Below are 19262 nucleotides of genomic sequence, written 5' to 3' on the forward strand. Positions count from 1 at the left end.
AGGTTTGGGGAATGAACCATCAAGAGGGAGTCAAAGAATTGGATCCAGGTGAGCAGACTTGGTTGGAAGGATGTGGTGGGTGTGGTATGGGGGTAGTAAGTGAGCATACAGAAACCAGAGCATGGCCTTGAGTAAAATACAGAGAGCACTGTACCTTCCCTGGGCAACTGTAAACCATTCTCTTTAAAGACCAATCAGAGTTAAGATTTGCTGGTATAGAATGATGCTGTAGTGCAGCAATTAAGATTGCAGGTTCACTTAGTATGATAATCTGAGGGAACTATATTCAATATCCTGGTTTATCAAACCATAGTGGAAAAGAATATGAAAAAGAATATATATATATATATATATATATATATATATATGACAAACACTTTGCTGTATAGCAGAAATTAACACAACATTGCAAATCAACTGTACTTCAATGAAATAAATTTAAAAAAAAGAAAAAAAAAAAGAACACAGGTTCCTGAGGTCTGTAGACTGGAGTTTGAGTTCTGGCTCCACCACCTCTAGCTGTTGGTTCTCTCTGAACTTTAGTTTCCTAAATTATAAAACAGTGCCTGATGACAGGACTGTTCTGAGTAATGTAATGCATGTAAAGACCTCAGCATGGTGCCAGCCATATCATAACACTCAAAAGAGGTAATTATTTTTGTTAGTTATTTAGCATCAAGTTCTTCTTCCAGCTGGAGAAGGCGACTAGGTATGTGCCAGACCCTATGTGCGGTGCTTTCTGTGTATCATCTGATTTCACTGTCATAACAGCTGCACGAAGCCAAGGCTTTTATGATCCTCGTTTTTATCAACATAAACGAGGCTTCTGTGGCTGAGGGAGACCGGGCTGCTGCTTGAGGTCCCAGGACTAAAAGTAGTAACGAGTAGTAAGTAGTGAATCTAATTTCAGTTTCTATGGGTTTCAAGGAATGTTTGCTGACTTGAAATGTTGTTTATTTCTCTTAATCTTGGGCAATGTACTGGGATATGAGTAAGAAAGAGAATGAGGAATCTTGACGGAAATGTTATCAGAAAGCTTGCTGTGTGCCTCAGAACATGGTATTAAGCTCTCAGGGTTCAAGGCTGTCAGATTTATCATCCGGTTTTCTCCCTTCCTTCCTTCCTTCCTCCCTCCCTTCCTTCCTTCCTTCCTTCCTTCCTCCCTTCCTTCCTTCCTTCTTTCCTTCCTTCCTCCCTCCCTCCCTCCCTTTCTTCCTTCTCTCTCTCTCTCTCTCTCTCTCTCTTTCTGAGGGAGAGGAGGATGCCTCAGGTAAACCAATAAGTGCTTAGAGAAGAAAAATATAATGAAATCATATGAGCTTAAAAAGTTCCACAGCTTTCTTAGCATAAACTTTCTTGCTTGGGATAGGGAAACCACCGAATCTGAGGTTTTGCCTAGAAAAATGTAGGTAAGTAGCATTTATAAAATGGTCATGAGAGACAGCCTCTTGAACCATTTAGTAGTCTTAGCTCAAGTTGGTGGGCGTGGGTGGGAGGTGCCCGGATGGTTCCACATATGAAAATCAATCAGTGTAATACACCTCATTACCAGAACAAAGGACAAACACCACATGATCATCTTGCTTGGTACAGAAAAAACATTTGACAAAATTCAACATTCTTTTATGATAAAAAGCATTAGACAAACTAGGAATAGAAGGAAATTACTTCAACATGGTAAAGGCCATATACGAAAAGCCCACAACTTACATTATACTCAGTGGTGAAAAACTGAAAGCATCTCCTCTAGGGTCAGGAACAAGGCAGGGATGCCCGCCCTCCCCCATCCCCCCGCCCCCCGCCCCCAACTTTACTTCTATTCAGCATAATACTGGAAATCCAAACCAGAGCAATTAAGCAAGTGCTATAGACAGAATGTTTGTGTCCTCCCTGAATTCATATGTTGAAGTTTTTGTCCCAGTGTGATGCTATTTGGAGATGAGGCCTTTGGGAGGTGATTAGGTCATAAGGGTGGAACTTTCATGAATGGGACTAGTTCCCTTATGAAAAAGACCCCAGAGAGCTTCTACTCTGCCCCTTCTACTGTGTGAGAACACAAGAAGACAGCCATTTATGAAACAAAAAGCAGGCCCTCCTTAGCAGACACCAGATCTGCTGGTGCCTTTGTCTTTGACTTTTCAGGCTCCAGAACTATGAGAAACAAAATTTCTGCTGCTTATAAGCCAACCAGTCTATAGTGTTTTATATTAACAGAGCAAACAGACTAAGACAGTAAGAAAAAGTTACAAAAGGCATCCAGATTGGGAAGGAAGAAGTAAAATTATCTCTGTTTGCAGAAGACATTGTCTTATATAGAGAAAACCTTTAAAAGAGTCCCCTGCCACACACAAAAAATGTTGAAACTAATAAGCAAATTCAGCAAAGTTGCAGCATAGAAAATCAATATGTAAAATCAGTCGTGTTTCTATCCACTAACAGTGAAACATCTAAAAAGGAAGCTAAGAAAACAATTCCATTTACAATAGCATGAAAAGAGTAAAACACTTAAGAATTAACTTAACCAAAGAGGCAAAAGACTTGTATGCTGTAAACTAAAAAAAACTGTTGAAAACATTTAAAGAAGACACAAACAAATGGAAAGTCACCCCATGTTCATAGATTGGAAAACTTAATATTGTTAAAATGTCAATACTACCCAAGGCAATCAACAGATTTAATGCAATCCCTATCACAATCTCAATGGCATTTTTCTTATGAAAAGAAAAGTTCATCCTAAAACTCACATAGAATATTAAGGTTCCCTGAAATAGCCAAACCAGTTTTGAAAAACAACAAAATTGGAGGCTCAGGTGTCCTGATTTCAAAACATATTATAAAGCTACATCCATTAAAACAGTGTGGTACTGGCATAAAGACAGACATATAGACCAGTGGGATAGAATAGAGAACCTAGAAGCAAAACTATGTGTATGTGGTCAAATAATCTTCAACAAGGATGCCAAGACCACTCAATGGGGAAAATACAGTGTCTTCAACAAATGGTGTTGAGAAACTGGCTATCCACGTGCAAAAGAATGAAGTTGACCCCTACCTTACACAATAAACTCAGTAAGGATTAAAGACCTAAATGTGAGATGTAAAGTTATAAAACCCCTAGAAGAAAACACAGAGGAAATCTTCATGACATTGAGTTTGTTAATGACTTCTTGGATGTGACACCAAAAGCACAGGCAACAAAGGCAAACACAGACAAATGGGACCACCTCAAACTTAAAAACTTCTTCGCACCAAAGGACACAATCAATAGAATACAAAGACCAACTGTGGAATGGGAGAAAATATTTGCAGTTCCCTTCCGATCTAATTTCCTTCTTCTTCCTCTTGCTCACTGTCTGTCAACCACTCTGGCATCCTTGTTCCTTAAATACATCAAGCACACTCTTGCTTTAAGGCCACTTTCCTCAGGGGTCTCACATTTCCTTCAGGCCTCTGCACAAACGTCTTCTCACTGGAGAGGGCTTCCCCTGATGACCTTTCATGAAACAGCAGTCCTTCCTCTCATCTCCACTGTAGTCTCGTCCAGCCAATTCTTTATGTTTCTCTGTAGCACTTCTCACCACTGGCCATACTGTATATTTATCACATCTTTTTTGATTTGCTTTCTCTTTTTCCCTCTAACTCCCCAGCTGGAATATAAACTCTGTTGGGGTATTAAGGCCTTTTATTCTTGTCCCTACTTTGCAGATAAAGAAACTGAAGTTTAAGGAGGTGGGGAAACTTGCCCAAGCAAGTGAGAAAGTAACAGGTATAGACTGGTACACACACTTGTCTGACGCCAAAGACCGAGGCCTTAACGGATACAACTGTATTGCTTTTCTGTCACAAGCTTAATAAAGAGATGGGTGGAGAGCTTTCTGAGTGGGCACCAAAGCCTGGGAATGCCCAGGTGGCCACAAGGCATTCAGAGGCCAGTAGCAGTCAACCAGGGTGGAGACAAATTGGAGAAGAGTGGGAGTAGAATTGGAAAGGGCCAGATCACATAGGGTCTCAGAACTCAGAACAAATAAGAGTGTGGATTTTATGTGATGCTCATTACAGATTTCTGAGTATAGTTTTAAAGAAAGATGAATGTGGTGGTTTAAATATATGCCCATAAATTCCTTTGACACACCTCTCTTTAAAGGTGGAGCCAAATTTCACCCCCCTGAAGATGGGCTGGACTTAGTTTCCTGCTAAGTGGGTGGGTGATTTCCCAGGTGAGGTCCTATAAGACCCGGCTGCTCCTGGACACACTATTTTCTGCACACATTGGGAGTTTCAGAGCCCTCTGTTTGGAGTCCTCTCCCACCAACACTCTACCACGGAGACACCTGCACATCCTCTGTTGCTTCTGCTCTGTGTCTTGCCTTTCCTGTCTCAGGTCGAGACTCCTCATGTTGCTCATTCCTTGCACTCTCGCTCTAACATGTGTTGACATGCTGAATGAGACCTATTCTGCTCTCTTGACCACATGGCTGACTTTCTGCTGGTCTTGACCTCTCGTTTCTAACTGATGCCTGTCTACCCAGGCTTCTAATCCATCAGGTGCCCTCACCTCACTCCCGGGGATTTGCTCTACATCTTGGCCCACCAGTGCTGCCAAATGAGCAATAGCCTCCAGCTCTGCCCTGAGCTGCCCAGAGACCGGCTGGTCATGACCTTGCTCAGGCAGGCACATCTAGCCTTGTACTGTTCTTTCCTTCTTCAAATCATAAATTGTATTTTTTATTTTTTCCTTTTGGACTAATGCATAGATTGCCTATTATCTCACTCTAACACACCTTAGTTACTGTGTATTTATCTATTTAAAATACTAGTGCATGCTATTTAAATATTTAAAACTGTGCACACTCTTTAAAATATTTCCACATCCTTTTCTTGATTTGATCCTTACAATCACCCCCATGGTGACAGTAAAGAGTATTTCTCCCATTTTAGGAAGAAGGAAAGAATTCACTTTTCATTATGCTACAGAGCCTTTATTACTGGCCATGCTCTCTGACATTTTTTTTTCTCTTGATTTTAAAACAACTACTTAAATATTCAATAGTTGTGCTCTGGACGGAATTGTGTCCCCACAAAATTCATACGTTGAAAGCCCTAACCCTCAATGTGACTGTATTTGGAGACAGGGCCTCTAAGGAGGTAATGAAGGTTAAATGAGGTTATATGGTAGGGCCCTAATATAATAGGATTAGCATCCTTATAGGAAGAAACACCAAAGTGAGCACACAGGGAGATGCCAGCCACCTACAAGCCAGGAAGAGAGGACTCACTGGAAAGTGACCACACGGGCACCCTGATCTTAGACTTCCAGCCTCCAGAATTGTGAGAAAATAAATGTCTGTTGTTAGAGCCACCCAGGCTATGGTATATTTTGGTACGGCAGCCTGAGCACACTAAGACAAACTGTAATCTTCAATAATGAATAATTTTACCCATTTAGAAAATGAAGTAACTATATGGGATAAAGTTATATATGGGATAAAGTTTGGTTCTACTTTACTAACTGGTAACAGTTCTACTGTGTTATTGGTTTTGGATGGGAACCACATTTTTCTTAGGGTTGGACATCAGATGAACTTGCTTCCAAAGCCCTCTAATTTCCAATAGTTACTTTATTCCCCAGCTCAGCTGCAGAAAAATAGAGTAATAATAATTATGTAACAATTGAAAAGTGTAACACGCCTTCTTCCCTGGTCTAATCCACTGTTCAAGAAAAGCAACAAGTGAGGGGTAATAATTTTCCCTACAGTGAGCAGAGAATGAATGATGGTCACTGTGATGGGGAAAAGTAATGCTGTAAAATACAGGCCACAGTTCCTGGAGGGAGAAGGGAGTATGTGTGTGTGTGTGTGTGTGTGTGTGTGTGTGTGTGTGTGTGTGTGTGTGTGTGTGTTGGGGGGTGGGGTGAGGGATGGATAAGAGAAGGGGTCCTCGAGGGGCAGGATCTCTGAGAGCCTCAGAAACATCCTCAGGTTTTCCAACATCTGATTCTAATACTATTTCATTGACAAATATGCCTTCCCATTTCACCCATCCTTGAATGTCTACCTCTTTGATTATTTGCACCACTTCTATTTCAATGAATGCTTCAAAATTCTGTGGTTATGTAAATATGTCTTGGGGTTGTGTCCTGTCTCCCAGACAGAGGTGAACTTAGAAATTGCCTAGAATTGGGGTAAAATGCTGTGGAGGGCGGTGGACGCGTACAAAAAATAATACCCAAGCAAAATCCCCACGATGCTCTGTGCTGATCCCAGGAGGCAATTAATACTGGTTGACAGAACTTACTCCGTGGGCCTCGTTGGCTCGTCATGCCCAGGAGGTGAGTGTCAGAACCTTCCTGCATGGGCTCCTGCTGGTCGTCTGGATGGGATTTTTCAGACACCATTTCCTTGGGGCCAGCAGCCGACAGCTGTGGGCAGATGGTCAGAGGTTGTGAATCTCAGGGCTTTGGTTGACTCGGATGCTATCTCAGGATGAGGTGGGTCACTTAGCAAGGGGACAGGCCTTAATCCTCTTCAGATCTAGATAACTGTGGTCTGTGTCACCTGAGTCACTGTGGTCATGATCTCCTATCCCCACAGGAAGCAGTGCCGATCCTGATTTTGTCTAAGAGGTTTTGGGGAGATGACCCAGGTGGCGCAGTGACTTCCCTGGTGGCGCAGTGGTTAGGAGTCCGCGTGCCAATGCAGGGGACGCAGGTTCATGCCCTGGTCTGGGAAGATCCCACATGCCACAGAGCAACTAAGCCTGTGTGCCACAACTACTGAGCCCGCGCACCTAGAACCCATGCTCCACAACAAATGAGGCCACCTCAATGAGAAGCCCACGCACTGCAATGAGGAGTGGCCCCTGCTCGCCACAACGAGAGAAAGCCCGTGAGCAGCAGCGAAGACCCAGCGCAGCCAAAAAATAAAGAAAAGAATTTAAAAAGAAATTTTAAAAAAATGAATATTTTCACTTTTTCTAGGTTTAATGTGTAGAGCTCTGTAGAAATTTGGAGGAAAAGGGAAACAGGAAAATCACAACCAAACTATTTGATCCCAGCTCCAACTCATTTGGACATAGCTGTCAAAGTGTCCTTGGTTAATCCAGGGCAAAGAACAGCCTCTGGTTCCTTCCCCAAACTCTCAGAGGAGGACAGACTGGTGAGCAGAAGTGGCAGTGGAAGCCCCAGGTGAGTGATGGCCTTTGGGCCAGACAAAGGCTTGCCTCCAAACTCAGATTTACCGTGGGACTCGAGCGAGTTATCGAACTTCCTAACTTCCTTCGTCATCCGTAAAAGAAGGGAAATGAAAATAGCCCATTCACTGAGATGCTGCTATGTATAGGCACTTTGTAAAGCACAGACATTCTGACTTAAATAAATGGCCTGGAGTGGACCTGAGGCATTTGACTTAAAAAAAAAAAAAATCCCCAAGTGATTCTGAAGGGCCGCTGGGGTTAAGAAACACTCTCCAGATTTCTCACAAAGCACCAAATACTGCACGTTCGTTGTCTGATCAGGGCTCTTTGTGCAGTTCAAGGAATGAGATGATGTCTCAAGAAAGCGCCACACCTAGGACACAGAAAGTGCCTTCTTTCCATCCCTGCTCCTTTCTCCCGTTTAGTGCAAGCTCCACGCCCCTAGCCCCAGTCACCATTGCTTACTGTGCCTGTGGCCTTGGAGCTAAGGAACTGAGCTCTTTCCATTTGTACCGGCTCATCTGACGCCTCGTTGGGCCCCGTGGCCCCGGCTGCAGAGCCCCCCGCTGACCCTGCAGGAAGGGGTTAAAGTCCCTGAGTGGCCAGAGGGCCCAGCCACAAGGCCAGGTAGCACCTCCAGCCTCTCCGGGCCCTCCCCTGGGCCACTCCATCCCAGCTACAGAAAAGGAGTTTCCTTGGCCCAGCTTGTCCCAACGGGATTGTGCTGGGAGACGGGAGAGCTGAAAAGGGGTTTCTCCCCTGACTTCAGCTCTCCTGGTGCCCTCCCCGCCACCCCGTTCCCGCTCTCCAGGCGGCCCCATCACGTGGCTGCCGGCTCAAAATGGCTCTCCTTCCCCCTCCCTCCCCTGCTCGCATCTGGATTATTCCAAGCCAATCGCCCCTCCGCAAAATCTTCCCGGCCTCCTTTCCAAGGGCGTCTATTTACCTGGAGAAGGTGGACCTTGTATAGGGATGCTCACGGCCAAGGAGGGTAACTTCTGCTGCGGGCAGAGCCGGGGGAGGGACCGCCAGCAGGCCCGGGAGATGGGGGTTGGCCTTGATTTAGACTGAAGCAGAATTTGGGCTTGGAGCTGGGAAAGTGGAAGATCCCTGAGATTTGTAATCCTGCACTGCCATCTACCGCTGGTCTTAGTCTATGGCCTTTGATGACAGCATTAAAGGGGCTCATTTTAGCATTTCTAAACTTGTCTCTCAGGGGATGGGAAAAACCTTGGAGGAAACATGCTCCAAATACTGCCCATGGCTTCATGGTAAGGGTCATCCATGAGACCCCACATAGGGTCCTTCAGCTGGACCATCCACCAGCATCCCTGCCTCTCCCAGAGAAGGCCAAGTGCTTGTACCCACAGGAGGCTGTATGGCCTCTCGGGGTGCAGTGAGCTGTTAACTGACAGCCCGGTAGACAGACAAGTGCTTCTGTCACTCCCTACCTGCTTCTTTCCTTTTTGTCTTGGAACCTTCGCGGTCTTCTTCTGTCTTCCCTCATCTGCATCCTCACTGTCTTCAATGAACTCCTTTGTTGAGATGCAAATGGAAGAGTTATCTCTTAGTGTGTGTGTGTAAATTGGGAAAAAATGATAAGTGAGGAAGAGGGGTGGGATTTTTAGGTGTTAAAATGACTGTCTTGTCCTGGAGCCTCCACCCACTAAAGTTGAGTGTGAGCGAAGGGACAGTGGACAGACATCACCATCTACTCTTCTCAAAAGTTGTATCCAAATGGAAAGATGGTCAATGATATGGTGTTGGAGCTTCCATCGACCCAGGTGCTCATTCATGCCTAGGGAATTTATGGACTGCTGACTGTGTTCCAGGCCTTGGGCGCACAGAGGTACCGGAGGTGACTTCCCTCAAAAGTCATAATCTAATGAAGGCCACGAACAAGTGAATCTGCCAGGACTGATGTACTGACCCGGATGGAGGCCTCTGGCCCAGGACGATATCAGAATCACACTAGGGGCTTCCAGGGTTGGGCTTATCTGCTCCCCACAGCCTTACTGTCAGGTAGAGAATAATGAGGATACATGTTAAATCACCATGGAAGTTTGTATTTAATGCAAAGTTTTTCAGGTCTTTTTGAAAAGGGAGAAATCCTTTTTGTGTTTTGTTTTGTTTTAAAATTTTCTTGGAGTATAGTTGATTTACAATGTTGTGTTAGTTTCAGGTGTACAGAAAGTGAATCCGTTATATATATACTCTTTTTTTAGATTCTTTTCCCATATGGGTCATTACAGAGTATTCAGTAGAGCTCCCTGTGCTATACAGTAAGTTCTTATTAGTTATCTATTTTATATATAGTAGTGTGTGTGTGTCTATCCCAATCTCCCAATTTATTCCTCTCCCCCTCCCTTATCCCCGGGTAACCATAAGTTTGTTTTCTACATCTGTAACTCTACTTCTGTTTTGTAAATAAGTTCATTTGTATCCTTTTTTTTAGATTCCACATATAAGCAGTATCATATGATTTGTCTCTCTGTGTCGGACTTAATTCACTCAGTATGACTATCTTTAGGTCCATCCATGTTGCTGCCAATGGCATTATTTTGTTCTTTTTTATGGCTGAGTAATATTTCATTGTATCTATGTACCACATCTTCTTTATTCATTCCTCTGTTGATGGACATTTAGTTTGCTTCCATGTCCTGGCTATTGTAAACAGTCCTGCATTGAACATTGGGGTGCATGTATCTTTTCAAATTAAGATTTTTTCTGGGTATATGCCTAGGAGTGGGATTGCTGGGTCATATGGTATTACTATTTTTAGTTTTTTAAGGAACCTCCATACTGTTTTCCATAGTGGCTGTACCAATTTACATTCCCACCAACAGTGTGGGAGTGTTCCTGAAAAGGGAGAAATCCTTTAACAGTGCCAACTTCGTTTCTTTTTCCATATTATGCTTTCTAAAGTTTTAGTCATAAAATGTTAGAGCTGAAGCCTCTTAAGTTTGAAGCTTTAAAGTTTCCTAGTTTGAGTTTTGCAAACCAGGACACAAGTACCTCGGGGTATAAAAGAAGTTGCAAGGTAAACCCAGAACCTCTTCTGGTGTACCGGATTTATTAGACATTTTTTTTTCTAAAATTGGGAAATTTTTGTTTTTATACTGAAACAAACTTGGAACACAAAGCATGGGTTTTAATCATATAAGATTTCAAAGAAATGGCATGCAGGTTGCTGGGCTAGGCTTCAAACACTCAGCAGTGCCCTTGGCCATCTGTTTAGAGAAAACCTCAGCTTCAGCTGCAGAGGAGGGAACTGAGGTCCCAACCAGGGAGTGGGCATGGCTTGGGCTTTTTCTTTGTCTAAGGGACCTGATCGCTCTGACTCATCCTCTGGGTGCAAGCCCCACCTTCACTCAGACCTCCTTCTTCAGAGCGGTGTGCAACTGTGGTTCTTAATTCAAGTCTAAATTCTTATTGGCTTAGAATGGGCTTGTGAGAAATATACATCAAGCTTTTTTTTTTTTTTTTTTTTTGGCTTTCCAATAATGTTTTGATCCTCTGTCAATGGAAAACTCTCCAGTAGGACCTCAAATTAGACTGAATGTGAACTCCAGGAGAGCTCAGCATTTTCTTCACTGCTCTATTCCCAGGGACCAGAGGCACAATGGATATTTGTTGTATGAATGAATGAGCACAGGTAGATGTAGGTAAGTTGTCAGTACTTGATATCTTGCTTAAAGTTAATCTGTGTGGTTTCATCTGGGTTCCTTCAGGCTTTTTGAAGTTCCTGTTGGAAATAGCATATTGTCCCCATTTCTGCCTCTATGGTCTCAAGTTACTGAGCCCTAGAGCCAAGAGAGAAAGGAGGATTGAGAGGAATACTTCCTCTTCTGTTCGGAGGTCTCTGGTCTCCAAACTGGAGAAGGCTTTGCTCCTCTGGTCCAGACAGCATTTAATGATGTTTTGCACAAAATGAGTTAGAAATTGCAGGACTCCATGAGGGTTTTATAAGTGGTTATATCTACAGTTGTTATCCTCATTTTGAATTTCTTTAGAAATCAATGTGCTTTACTGAAAAAGAATGAATCTATGTATATGTATACGTGAATCACTTTGCTGTATACCTGAAACTAACACAACATTGTAAATCAACTATAATCCAAAAAAAAAAAAAGACATCAATGTGGTTCAGTAGAACTGGACCCTTTAGGTGGTAACTCAGAACTGCTGTCTGTTGGAATTCATGAAATGGTGACAAAGCAGCTTCAGAGCCCTCAATCCTGGAGCACCTGCAGGGCTGCATGCACCCCTATTCTCCTCTGTGTGCCCAAGGTAGCACCTTCTGCATGCAGTAGGCGTGCAATAAATGCTCATTTCTGGCCTAACTTCCTCACTCACCAGCATGTGTGACATGAGCATGCACACACAAAGATACATCCCTTGGAGACATCTAAGCCATCACTCACCTCTGTGATTATTTTCACTTTTTCTTCCTTGGGCTTCATTTTAGCTGTGATGGCTCCTCCCTGACAGGCAAAGACCAAAGAAGAAGTCAGGCCCTTTGAACTCAGTGAAATGTCTTTCTTCTCACTACTGATAACGCTGAAGCTGACCTTGATGGTTAGTGAAGTGTTTGAACTGAGTAGACCTTGCATCCACAAGGAATGCATTCTTAGGCCCCAGGATTGGTGGACATGAGCCCCAGAGGAGAAGGAAGGAGGCTGGACCCTCTGTCCCCACGAGCCTGTCAAAGATCTTGGCTTTCCTGTGTAGGAGGTGGAAGCCAGGAGAAGGTTCTGCCCTTGGTGTCAGATGACCCTGGTAGGAATCCAACTCCTGAAGGACTATTTCACAGCCTATCCTCTCCACTCAAAATTTCACCTTCCCATCCCCCTTCACTGTCTACCCTTGGCCTTTGTTCTCATTTCAAGAGCAAAGAGATAAAGCCAGAGATGGACCCTCCCCCATCCCCATCTCCCTGTCTCACCCCACTGAGTCATGTCACCCCCTCTGCTTCCACTTGCTCCTGTGGTCTGTCCCTGCTTCCATCTGGGCCATGGTTTCTGCCTGGGCACTGCTCCCGCCCGCTCCAGGGCCTTGATCTGGACAGTTTTCCCCTTTCACCTGCATAGTCACTTCTTCCTGCTCTTTTGGTTCATTCCTATCCATGTACAAAGGCCCCTTCCTTAAAAAACTCTCTCTGGGCTTCACATCTCTTTCTGTCGCTCAGTTGTTCAACCCTCTGAAAGAAAAATCCTCAAACCCTCTCTTTCCAAATCAGTTTTCTGAGCCTAGCGCTCCCTGGAACCGCTCTTGCCAGCATCTCCAAGGACCCCCGCATCACCACATCTTATGATCCATCCTCAGCCCTCACCTTAGTTGCCCTGTCAGAGGTGTTTAGTAATGAAAGTGACCAGTTGCTTTCTCTTTCTTGAAATATCTTCTTCAGTTGGCTTCTCAGACATGCTCTTTCCTGGTTCTCCCCCTACCCACTGCTTCTCCTCCTCAGATTCCTCGGCTGGTTTCTTCTCATCTTCCAAGCACCACGTGTGACAGTGCCTGGGGCTCAGCCTTGCCTCATTCCCTTGGTGAGATCGTCCTGTCTCTTGGCTTTAAATACCGTCAATCTACTGATGCTCCCCAAATTTACATCCAGGGCCCAAACGTCTCCCCAGAACTCCAGACTCAAATATCCGAGCACTTGATGGACACTTTCCCTTGGATTAACATGCCCCAAATGAAGCTCCTTGTCATCACCCCTGAGTCTGCTTGTCCTGCAACCTTCCTTGTTGCAATACACAGAACTCTATGTTTTTCCCAGGCCAGAAACCTGGGAGTCATTCGTGAATCCTCTCTGGCTCTCACATGACACACCACATCCAATCCATCAGAAACCCTGCCGTCTTCGCCTTCACATTACATTGACAAGCCCACCACCTTAAGCAGCTCACTGTTACCACCCTGGTCCAGTACCGTTGTCTCTCAGGGATTTTTGTAAGAGTCTCCTGACGTCTTTGCTTCCCACCGCACTTACCTACAACCCATTCTCTGTATTGAAGCCAGAGTGAATTGTTTAACATATAAGTGAGATCATATCCTTCCTCCGCTCAAAATTCTCCAGTGACTTCCTTCTCTTAACAGAGTTAAATCCAAAATCCTTCAGTGGCCTACAAGCCCCTGCATGATCTGCCCTTGAACCTTCTTGCCTCAGGACCTTTGTAGTTGCTCTGCCTAGAACTCTCTTTCCCAAGACATCTACCCTGTTCTCTCTCTTTTCATTTCCTTCAGGACTGCTCAGATTTCATTTTATCAGAGAGATCTTCCCTGAACACTCACAGTACAATGATAATCTCCCACCCTCACCCTCCTGGAGCTCCATAACCACCTTACAGCGATTTCTTTTTTCATAGTACTTATCACCAGTTGACATACCTATTTATTTGTTATTGTCTGCCCATTCTCATAAAATATAAGCTACAAGAGGGCAGGAACATTTGCTCATTGTTTAGCCCCAGAGCCTAGGACTACGGCTCCCAGTAGACACAATAAATTTTGTTGAATGAATGACTAAATTACTCTTTACTGGCTGTGTCTTCCTTGGCCACATTCTGAAGGCCTTCAAAGCTTCATCGTCCTCCTTGGGCTGCTGTGAAGATTAAATGAGAGACATGGGGAGCAACAGCAAGGCTGACAAATCATAAGCCCTTCTAATAGCTATGGAATCTGAATCTTAACTGGGACTTCGTCATGTAAGCAGCTCTTCTGAAGCCTTCAAGGTTTCATTTACCCTCATGGAGAATTAGCACCTTAAAGGGAAATAAAGCATCTGAAATTCTATTGTCTGAAGTCCAGAACTCCTCCCAAGCTGTAAAATATGGAGGAAAGGAAATGGTGAAAGCAGCTAAGATATTAAAAGGGTGAGGAGGTAATCTAGAGAGAATCAGGGGGCAGATAAGAAAAATAAAATTCTACAGGGCAAGGGAGCTCCCTGAAACAGTGGTAATTATGAAGTGGAAAAAAAAGAACTGTGAAATATTTTAGTAACTAAAAAAAAGAAAAGATTCTCAACAAGTTAAAAAATGTTACATGGGAAGAAACAGAAGCAGAAAATGAAAAATATAATGGGGCTGATTTTTTTCTCCTCATTTTTTCCTGATCATTACCTTTGAATGTTTCTAAGGAAATCAAATGACATCAAAATTTATCTTTTTATGAGCACTGTTGCTAAGAAAACAAATCAATACTCTGCAACTTTAATATGCAGCTTGTCATCATCATGTACATTGAGTGTTTGTTAATATATTGCTATTGGCAACATCAAAATAAGAGCCGTGATTTACTGCAGACTTATTTTGTTCTCTCTCTAGATATACGTTATCACTCGGGCTCACAAAAACACTTCCAGCTTAGTAGCATATGCCTCAATTTGCGCATGTGGAAATGGAGGTTTCCTCTGAGGTTAGCCTCTGACAGGTTCTGTGCTTTGCCATTATGGTTATTAAATGTCACAGTCAGAACTTGGCCCCGAGAATCTGTGATTCCAGGGTCCTCCTCCATGTCCCCCTACCTCTCTGTCTCAACGTTTATTCTGGTTTTGCAATATCAGTAACTCTTCTATGTTAGTCCACTATTCTCGAAATATTTACAATTGAAAAGCACAGAGCATTGCCCCTATGGGAAAGGGCTTTGGCTACTTCAGGTCAACGATGTATTTAGTTTAACTCAATGCAGAAAACCAAAGATATTTTTCAAGGAAAGTACTGACGCCTTCATCCGAACAAATGGACTATCTCTGAGGGTCATCAGAGGATCAGATTCCTGTCCAGAGGGTCTCGTGGTAAATTCTAAAGAAGCAGAGAAATAGGAATGAATGTATATGAAAAGGGTGGCATTGTATGCAATGCTTTTCAACCTTGGCTACTTAGAAGATAATACAGTATATGCGTCCTACCCCAGAACAGTGAAGACATGGGTTTATAGAAACAGTGAGACCTTTGTAAAAAATTATGTGAACCTGGATTCAAATTCCAGCTCTGTTTATCAGCTGTGTGATGTTGGAGCAATGCCTTCACCTCTCTGAGATACATTTCTGTACCTGTAAACTTGTGAACATAATTCCTACCTCAATGAGTGATTATTTTATCAGGGTTAAATGACAGACTATGTGTAGTAAAATGTGTAGCATGGACCAGGCTCTCAATACTGGGAAGTAAGTGTAATTATTAAGAAAAGGTGACGGTAGATGTGGAATGTAGAAGAAAAGAATGAGGAGGGAAAAAGCAGGGGACAGGAATGAGAGAAGTAAGAAAGACCTTAGGTGACGCCAAATTCCCCATTACCGTCTTTGGTTCTCAACTTTGAATTTGTGGCACCAATAACCAATATGCCCTCTCTCCCATGCCGCAGCTGCGCCCAGGGCAGTTTTTTTTCTGTTTCCTTTTATGGTGTTTCTGAAACCATCCCCTGTCCTCACACCTATGAGCATTTTCTCCCAGTGCATGGCATTTAGCCTTTTCTGTCTGATCCTGTTAGATCCTGGAACACTGGGCAGGTGCCATGCACACCCTGTTTGATTTCATTTCCTAATTCTACAAGTTATTCCAGCCACAGCTTCCTGTAGTAAAAGGTGAATGACAAATAGCTTTATAGAATCATTTCATCAGCTCCATGTAATGTATATTGTCTTCAAAGAGTATAAATACCACATCTGAGGTGTGTGATGTGACATATACCCAGTGCATTTATCTGATGAACTGAGTTCTCCCAGATCCTCCCTGGGAGTCATCCTGCTGTGCTTTAAGCACTCAAACCCTTTCATAAATCTCTTATGGCGCTTAGCCCATTGTACTGTTATAATCTGTTTATAGGTCTGTCTTCCCAGTAAATTCTGAGCTTCCGACCTGCTCTAGTTCATTTTTGCACACTCGAAACTTCAGCACCTTACTGAAGCCTGGTGCATTGTTGATGATCAATACAGGTTTGAATGAATGACTCCTTAAAAGAGCTCTAGGAGAGCCATTTGAAAGAGATTTCATTCTGGTCCTGAATTTACTTGCAGGAAAGCTTATACGAAAACCCAATAACATACATGTATTTCCCATTAGACTTTATCAGCCTTTCAGAGCCCCTCTTTGCAACAAAGAGAAACAATCAGTTTAAACACAGCCGGTAGATTTCCTTGTGGTCTTTTGGCTAGAGCAGCCAGCCTTTGTCTGTAACAGATCTTCCTCTGTCTAATGCCAAGGAAAGTGAAGCTTGCAATAACTAGTATTTCGCCCCTCGAACCAATTTGAACTAAAAGGCCCAGAAATGCAACCGGCAGCCAGTGTTTCCGGGAGACCAGAATGCAACAGGATGGCGTGGACATCCTAGGAAGGAAGCAGAGACAGCTTCGGGAGAAATTCCACCCAGGGGCTGTCATGAGCCAGACTTAATTTCCTGCAAACCAGACACCAGACAGTGGCTCAAATCAAAGCAGCCCAAGTCATACTGTACGTTTCCATTCCAGAAAGTAAAACGTAAATAATAATGATGAGGACCCCTACCTTTACAATTCGTTAGGCTCAGGGTGTCCAGGGGAGAGGCTGAACTCCAAGCCTGGTAGCTGAAAGCAGGACTGCACTGCTGCAGCCCAGCTCCCGGGAAGAAGTAATTTACCTTAAGGAACTTTACAAGGCACTTTGCAGATTCTCCTTCCTGGGACGAAGGGAACGTGGAATGTGTCTCACTGTTGAATCTTCTAGAAAATCCAGAGGGAAAGGCTGAACGTTGGGGCGGCCCCTGGGCTGCTCCCTGGGAAGCTGCAGCCACGTCTCAGCAAAAACACCCGCTTAGCAACCCGTTCCTAAGGAAGGTCACTAGGTGGCTTTTTTTTTCTTTTAAAGTGACAGGTTACTCTAGCAGAGGAACACACATGCAAGGGGTGAGCAGAGGTGCACAACTTACAGGAGAAGCACAAAGGGAATCAGCATGAGGGAGCTGGGCAGAAATGAGGTCAAGCTTTCGGAGCTGTCCCTTCCCTTACCACAACTGGTTGCTGGGCCTTTCTGGTCAACGACAGGCAACGCTCAGAGGTGGGTGGCTTAGAGTCAGCGAAGGTCGTCATTACAGGGCAAGGATGTCTAACTTATCTGCTGCACAGGCTCCCTGGAGGTTGCTCTGGAGCGTTTTCTGGTTAAATGTCGAAAATTGAATGTGCAAGAGGAATCTCTGCTTATTCTCTGAACCCCGCCCAAAACGCAAAGGAAATGGGAAAAGAGGCAAAGAAGATGGCAGAGTAATGGAATGAACAGACCAAAAAAGCCACCCTCCAAGTATGCTAGCATGTGTGCGTGTGTGTGTGCATCTTTGTGGATCTATGTGTGCCTGTGTGTCTATGTGTGTATCTGTTTGTGTGTCTGTGTGTCTGTCTATGTGTGTGGGTATGTGTCTCGTGTGTGTGTGTCTGTGAATCTGTGTCTGTGTGTGTATGTAAGTCGGTGTATGTATGTGTGTATGTATCTGTGTGTGTGTGTCTGTGTCTTTGCATGTCTATCTGTATGTGTACATGTGTCTGTGTGTGTTTTTGCATTTCTGTCTGTATGTGTACATGTGTGTGTGTCTGTGTTTGCATTTCTGTCTGTGTACATGTGTGTATCTGTGTGTCTTTGCATTTCTGTCTGTATGTGCATGTGTGTGTGTGTCTGTGTCTTTGCATTTCTGTCTCTGTGTGCACGTGTGTGTGTGCCTCTGTGTGTACCTGTGTGTGTCTGGGGTGGGGTTGGGGGGTCAGGTAGGCATGGAAATGAGGAAATGAGCTGAGCCGCTCTGCAGAACTTCAGAGAGGGCTCCGGATTTGGCTCAGCAGTGTGATGGGCTGAGTTGTGTCTCCCAGAAAGATATGTTAAAGTCCTAACCCCTAGTACTTCAGAATGTGACCTTATTTGGAGTTAAGGTCTTTAAAGAGGTAGTCAATTTAAGATGAGGTCATTAGGGTGGGCCCTGATCCAATAGGACCGTGTCCTTTTAAAAAGGGGGGATTTGGGCACAGGCAGCCATGCACAGAGGGAAGACCTGTGAAGGCACAGGGAGAACATCGTCTATCAGCCGAGGAATGTGAGGCCACCAGAAGCTGGGAGTGAGGCCTGGAACTGATTCTCCCTCACAGCCCTCAGAGGAAACCAACCCTCCAAAACCTTGATTTCTTATCTTTGTATGACAGCCCCAGGAAATGAATACAGTCAGGTACCAAGGAAAGTGGGGAGACTCTGGGGCTGAGAATGCAAGAAAATGTGAAAATCTATGTATCGAGGGGCTAGGTCCTCAGGACCCTCCCTGACCCCTGGAAGCCTGAGGAATAATACCCTTCTTTCCCAGCCCCCTCTTCTTCTGCCACCTTGAGGAAACTGGGGGTTTCTTCTCAAGGGAAGTTGTACCAGAGCCACTGGTCTCAAGTTCAGGTACAGCAGAAGGTGTGTGTGTCTCAGGTCTGAAAACTGGGTCTGAAATGGAGAGGTGGGCAGGATGCACCTTTCTCACAGAGCTGAGACACCCACACATATACCTGGATCCTCTGTCCTACCTTTGCTGTAACCAAACTGGAAAACATGGAATATTGTTTTCTGGAAAAACTGAGTGGTCACAAAGAGCAGGTCCCAGATATGGGTATTTCTGGCTCTTCCAATGAAAGAAGTAGCATATTGCCTTTACAGAAAGGCAATACAGAGAAAATGGGAGGATCATAGAAATTCAACACTTGTAGTTATATAGAAAGAGAGAATCAAGAAAATGAAAAGGTAGAATGTTTCAAAGAAGTAATACAAAGAAGACTTTCAGAATTGAAAGAAGTCCTTCTATTGAAAGGGGCTATTACCTAGTGCTGGTGCAGGGAGACCATGAGAAAACTTGTCTGTCTCTGTTCACCAACTCTGCATGTGGCAGGAAGAGTATCTCCTGAGAATTCATAACCATTGGCTTGCACCATGCTGATGAATTCCCTCATTCATGCTACCTACATCATTTAGGAACTCCCTAAGTGACACATTTTAACTAGTGGTCTCAGGCTACTGTATCCTTGTGGGGTGTTGGGCAAGAGCAGATACAAAACTTTTCTGGAGGGACACAACTTCAAGTAG

General features: G+C 44.1%; 1 protein-coding gene across 1 annotated transcript in view; it reads right to left on the reverse strand.

Annotated features, from left to right (window-relative positions):
• The window catches only part of CC2D2A (coiled-coil and C2 domain containing 2A), a 137368-nt gene extending 120410 nt beyond the window's left edge, over positions 1-16958 (reverse strand). Inside the window, exons 1-4 of the mRNA XM_065877669.1 lie at positions 16807-16958; positions 11616-11675; positions 8643-8726; positions 6295-6418 (exon numbers count right to left, since the gene is read on the reverse strand). Coding sequence (XP_065733741.1) covers positions 6295-6418; positions 8643-8726; positions 11616-11654 — 247 coding nt within the window. The 5' untranslated portion in view covers positions 11655-11675; positions 16807-16958. The remainder of the gene's footprint in view (positions 1-6294; positions 6419-8642; positions 8727-11615; positions 11676-16806) is intronic.
• Positions 16959-19262: the final 2304 nt, after the last annotated feature.

Source organism: Phocoena phocoena, chromosome 5 (genome assembly GCF_963924675.1).
Source record: "Phocoena phocoena chromosome 5, mPhoPho1.1, whole genome shotgun sequence".
NCBI lineage: Eukaryota > Metazoa > Chordata > Mammalia > Artiodactyla > Phocoenidae > Phocoena > Phocoena phocoena.